At 37.6% G+C, this 6502-nt stretch overlaps 1 protein-coding gene across 1 annotated transcript in view; it reads left to right on the top strand.

Moving 5' to 3' along the window:
- The window catches only part of LOC106872907 (uncharacterized), a 4524-nt gene extending 1902 nt beyond the window's left edge, over positions 1-2622 (top strand). Inside the window, exons 2-3 of the mRNA XM_014920083.2 lie at positions 589-858; positions 2391-2622. Coding sequence (XP_014775569.1) covers positions 589-858; positions 2391-2590 — 470 coding nt within the window. The 3' untranslated portion in view covers positions 2591-2622. The remainder of the gene's footprint in view (positions 1-588; positions 859-2390) is intronic.
- The last annotated feature ends 3880 nt before the right edge of the window (positions 2623-6502 follow it).

Genomic DNA, 6502 nt, shown 5'->3' with positions numbered 1-6502 from the left:
TGTGAAGGAAGATAAAAAATAGGGCAAGAGGCTGAGAGAGAGAGAGAGAGAAAAGAAAACGAGCTGCAGACACAGAATGAGGAGAAAGAACAAGAGATGAACGGAGGTGGTGGGGGGAGATAAATTAGGGAGGAAAACAATGAGAGACCGAAAAAGAAAATGTGCAGATATGAACTGTGGAGAAGAAATAAGAGAGATGGGAAGGGGTAGAAATGAGAAGGAAAGAGTAAAAGAATTACGGAGATGTACTTGCATAGCAAGTGACCTGATCTGAGATCGTGTGCTGAAACAAAAACAATTGCAGCATGGAAGATGTTTATAAGCCATTTAAAAACACACAAAAACTGTGAGATTCATTTCAACATTTAAATTTAATTTACCAAAATATTTCCGTTGCTTTGAGACTGCGATCTGTTCACTGACAAAATTCCATGCAGCATTTCTGAGAATGAAAGACTGAAAAGAAAGATTTGAGACAGGGAAAGAAAGCGAGGGGGAGGGAGAGAGAAGAAGAAGGTAGAAAAAGCAAGAAAAATGTATTAAATGCGTGTTTTTGCTTGTCTATTAAAAATTTTTTTTTTTCGGTAGTTTTGTTCTGGAACATGTTCCATGTCATCAATGCTAATTTCAACTGTCCCAAACCATACGGTTACTTCCGAGACCCCAACAACTGCACTGTCTTCTACCGTTGTGTCAATTCATACCCGTATTTCTTCACGTGTCAAACTGGAGCTGTTTTTGATGAGATTCATGATATCTGTACATGGCCAATCAATGTACCCGAATGTTTGACAGACGATCAACATGTCACAACTACACTACCTCCCGAAACCATTCGGCCGACACGAAGTTCTATAGGTGTGTATTTCAATTGTTCTTTATATGTTGTTTTATTATTCCTTTGAAATAGATTTCTTTCTGAGACAAGAAAGAACGTACGCTGTCAAGAATGCTGTAAGGTATCTGGCCAGTACTAAAATCTTCTTAAAGGGACAGTTCAAACAGATTTGTGACATTGAGTTATAACTTAGCTGAAATATTAAGTCAATCAAATTGTGATCTTGAGACGTAAACAAGTTGGTGTCTTGGGTTATAACCGAATTTCGGTGTTGAAATATAACCGGGAGGTCAGTTTTATACAATGACCAAGCTGTGATCTTGAGACTTGCGCTTGACGTATCAAATTATTGAAACAACATTATATCACAGTTGACTATATTTCTACTCTACGTGTTTGTCCGTTGGGACGACAATGGCCATTTAGTCATTTTCGAAGGATGACTGATGACTGATGACTTGCGCATCGTCTTTGTTTAAATGAAGAATTATGCGTCAACTTTACTCTCTCATCCGATCCGTGACCATCTTCCCTCCAGTGATAAGACCAGGTCAAGACGACTGAAGATAGAGACGGATGCAGGGAATGACTCAGATGTCTTACTTGCCTCGTCTTACTCCCAAGACTCCACAATGCGTTGCTGCAGTTGCCTTTCTCGTCACTGAGCCATGAAAGGTTTTTAGGCAGAGTCTACCGGATACAATCTTCTCGTGCATAAATACTACATACCCGTTGCCGCAAATTTGTTTTGTTTGGTACTTTTCTCCGACAATTCTTCATCATTTCTTTAAAGACATTAACTTCAATACCAGACTTATAGTTTCATAATTAACAAGTGACGAGAGATTCCTTTATAAAAACTGTTATCTTGTGTGTAATGTAGCAATTAGAAAGCAGACGGTGAGTTTGATAGAATGCCGACGAAAACAACCGACAGATTGGCTGCACGTATTTTGAAATAGTGTTGCGTTCTGTGATCAAAACATTCAGTTTTCAACAGCTGAATCCACCCAGCTTTAAGCGAGTTTCATGGTTGATAGTGGTGGTGGTTGTGGTAAACTGTCTGTTCTGAATGAGCTGTCTTATGTTCCAAGGCGATCTAGTCGTGGTCATTCTGTCTCATTTCCTGTCAGAGCATATCTAGCACTAGACTGCCAAATATATTCCACCCAGATTATATTTGTGCTCTGGTGCACATCGATCTCGGTCTATCCATTGACGGTTCCAAATAACACATCAATTTTTATATGAGAGTACCTTGCTGGTCCTTCAACCATTTTCTGTTTTTGGAAAATAGTTAACTGTGATCGACCATTCCCATTCCGCCAATGACCCTTCCCACAATCCAAACTTAGCCGATTCCGAGAGAAAAGAATCGCCCCCAGTACTCGATTGGTACTTTATTAATCTTTGAAGGATGAAAAACAAACTTGACTTCAGGATTTGAACTCAAGTAACGCAAGGTATTCTAAGCCACATTTTAACAACTCTTGTTAATTCGTAATGCATGTGTGTGTCAGTGAAAGAACGCTTTTATTTTATATTTCCACAGGCAAAAAGATAGTCACAGACAGCATAGTACTGGAGATACCATCCGATTATATAAGCGATGAATCGCAATGTAAATTCATCCAGTTGACTCTGAACGTTATTTTGCAAGCGTTGGTCCAAGGAAGTAGCGTCACTAAATGCCCGGATGGAATATGCGCCGTACCAAGGATAGAAGTTGTCTGCAATACTGATTACAAATGATGGACAGGCCTTTCAAATTACAGCGAAATTAATTAAAAAGCTCAATTAATATTGCTACACGATTTGCGTTTCTTTCTTTCCTCCTGATACATCTCACTTTCATTCTCTCTTTATCATGTCCTATGTTTCTTTGTCTAGCTTCCTTTTACTCTTTGCATAAAAGACGCACGGGCATATTATTGGGTTGGCAACTAAGTTCCCGCCGTTTGTTTTTTTAATTCAATTTTTTTAAAAGGTTTAATAAAAAATAACTAATTAATCAATAATATATTCACCCTTGTTTACAACTTCTCCCCAACGTTCAATAAGATTCTCAATACTTCTTTGGTAGAAATCACCTGATTTCGACTCGAAAAATTGATCCAACCAAGCTCTCAATTCTGCATCAGTATTGAACGAAACTCCGCGCATAGCATTTGAAAGAGATCGAAAGAGGTGGAAATCTGTTGGTGCCAAATCAGGAGAGTACGGCGGGGGTGGCAACACTTCCCAGCCATGCGTTTGAATGTGATGTTTGATGGGCAATAATCTTAAATCCACTTCAAATTCTGGCACAAAGCCAGCAATTTCAAAGGAAGGGATAAGTTGTTACATTAACCCCAGTATTCGACTGGTACTTATTTTATCGACTCTGAAAGGTTGAAAGGAAAGGCAAAGTCAACCTCGGCGGAATTTGAAGCGGACGAGATGTTGTTAAGCATTGTGCTCGGCCATTCAAAGAATCTGCCAGCTCAACACCTTAACAATAACCCTAAATTGAAAAGTCATTTCACTCACACACACGTCACTGAATGTTGAACTCAATACAATGAACTCTTTTGAGGAAAAAAACAATCTTTTCTACACTAGGCACAAGGTCCGAAATTGGGGGTCGATTAGATTGATCCAGTACGCAACTGGTACTCAATTTATTGACTCCAAAAGGATGAAAGGCAAAGTCGACATCGGCGGAATTTGAACTCAAAACGTAAAGACAGACGAAATATCGTTAGGTATTTCGCCCGGCGTGCTAACGGTTCTGTCAGCTCGACGCCTTAAATATATTTTTCTACACTAGGCACAAGGCCCGAAATTTGGGGGGAGAGGGCCAGTCGATTAGATCGACCCAGTACGCAACTGGTACTTAATTTATCGCCCCCGAAATTTGAACTCAGAACGTAAAGACAGACGAAATACCGCGAAGCAGAGAAAAATAAAAAGTCACAACAATGAATTAATACATTTTTTTTTTTTGAAATCTTTGTTTTGTTTTATTATAGTTTGTAGTCTTACAGTGACTTTGGCAAATACAAAATAAGATTCAGTACAATGTAACAAATATTTTTTAATTAAGTAGAGTTAATTGGTCTCCAAATTATCAAACTGCAGTTGAAATGTAGCCAGGGAATTTTCTTTTTCTTTGACATAAAATGTATATTTATTGATGCAACATGCAGAGTGTGGAATCACCATTGAGATTTAAAAGGGGTGTGAGCACCAAAGAGCTGAGGTAAGCTCGAGAAGAAGAAGAACTGAAGTCTGTGACCCGTTTGTGATTCTCCAATTGTAGCCACTTCCCTCGCTAACGCCCTCAGGGTAAGGGATAAACGACATAACGTCCTATTTCCTCCCCAACACTAAACGTTCCAGGCTGTATGCCCCCTTCGTGAGAAAGTGACATATTTTACATATTAAAAATAAGAGGGGGGGGGGCAAAAAAACAAAAAACAAAAGAAAAAACCCAGACTTTTGCCCAACTTTAACTGCTGCACAGATTTCATCAGTTTGTGTGAAGAATTAAGTTTAGTTGAAAACTAAATACAGCAGTATAATAATATCCGTGAATGGAGTTTAGTTTTAATATTTTACAATTGATATACACTTTCTTTATATTTATACACACAATAGAGAGTCTCAATAAGTTATATTTTAATTATACAGCTACCGAAACAGTTTTATTATATAAGATAAAAAGAGGGGAATATCCAGAGTTATGCTACAAGTCTCTACTCTACTATTAACTTGCTGGTGAACTGCAGCATCATGCATAAACATACATGCCAATATCGTACCATACTTCAGCATCTATGGATGCCTTATGAATCACTAAAGAAAAATATCTTGTGGGGTACCACTTGAAACAGTCACATCTTCATGAAATGAAACATAAAGCAATTCAATGAGATGTAGGAAGCAATCTCAGTCCAAATTATTCCTACATGAACAGGCATAACTTGGATAATAATTGAGCTCAGTACTGCAAGCGAACTAAACCCTAATTATATTTAGGGTACTGTTACTACTTGCAGCAGGGAGTCTTTATCTCTTTGGCCTCTGTGTGATTAAATGGAATGAGTTATTTCAATGTTCAATGTCATGGCCTCAACACAATGCTGATGTGAGACCAGACTGAACTCTCAGCCACTTAGTTTACTGCCAAATCCTATCTGAGCTCTTTAACCAAGATACAAACCCACAAGAGAGCTTTGTAACTCAGTTGCTTAACTTGGATTGATGCGGCCAATCTCTTTGATAGCCCCCACAGCATTTTTAATCTTGGAATTATTTAAATCCTAGAGACAAGATGACCAGAGCTAGAATACTATTGACTGGCTGCTTACATCTGTAGCATAGACGTACTTCAGTAGAGCTCACTAGGACTACATAACATTAAATTAGTTGACAGATTTTCTTGTTTAGCTTATATGGCAGCCAGGGTTCAACTCCTAGCATAGGAACAGCTATATACTTTATATATGTATGTGTGTGTGTGTGTGTGTGTGTGTGTGGCATGAAGTTCAACAAAGAGAGCACTTGATCAGTTGAGGGGGAGGGGGGTGTAAAGATATTGTATGTAAATGAAATGGTTCCTTTTACTCTCATATCAAAAGAGTCAACCTCAGTGCTGTCAATTGTCCAGGAGTTTCCTGCATGTCCAGCACTTCACTGACGACTCTTTCTCTCATCAAGTAATAAGAGGAATAATGACCTTTCTCAGGGTATGGCATGGTACCAGGGAAAAGATAGACACAAATAGGGCAGAAGGACAGATACCACCAATAACAAGATGTGGGGAATGGGTAACCAGATTAAACAAGAACAAATACTTTTCAACCAGTTTGGTCATTTCAACAACATAATCATAACTATGTAATTGAAATTTAATATCATTTTGTTATGTTCTTTTTTTTTTTTTCTCATACCAAAGATGAAGAATTTCTAGATCAGTGAAAGTCTCAGAGTTCAAATCTATCAAACAAAATTATTAGCATCAAGCAGAGTTACGGATTAATTTACATTTTCTAAAGCAACATTTTTTTCAGGAAACAGCAGCAGCAGCAGTCTAAAAGTCTATTTTTGCATTGAGTTTAGTTCACTTAATTATTTCGTTGTCTGTTATATAAAATATAAAATCAAAAATATTGCCAGGTAGATTTTTTTGTTTACTGTTATATAAATAGCTATTTCTTTGGAAATCTATCAGTTATGATAAAGAAATGGTAATTCCGTGGAGAAAATATTGAGAAGCAAACAACAATTGGTCAAAAGGTGGGAATTGAGAAAAGAAAAGGAATTAATAAATTGCAATTAAGTCTAGAAATTCATTCTTAATGACTAGAATAATTAACCCTTTAGCATCCAAACTGGCCATATCCAGCCCAAATATCCCACCTGTTTTAAGTTCAAACTGACCAGATCAGGCCTCTCACACCTACCCTGCAATGTCATTCTAACAATAAACAATCACATCACTGACATTTGAAAACTGAGATAATGCAGGATTAATTCAAAACAATGTGAATAAATAAGAATTACATCTGACAGAATAATCTGAATGCCAAAGGGTTGAATAATAAAATTAGAAACTCTCCAATGAGAAAGAGAGAGAGAGAGAGAGAGAGAGAGAGAGAGAGAGAGAGAGAGAGAGAGAGA

The sequence above is a fragment of the Octopus bimaculoides genome, chromosome 17, assembly GCF_001194135.2.
Source record: "Octopus bimaculoides isolate UCB-OBI-ISO-001 chromosome 17, ASM119413v2, whole genome shotgun sequence".
NCBI classification, from domain to species: domain Eukaryota; kingdom Metazoa; phylum Mollusca; class Cephalopoda; order Octopoda; family Octopodidae; genus Octopus; species Octopus bimaculoides.
This window is presented reverse-complemented; position numbering and strand designations above follow the sequence as displayed.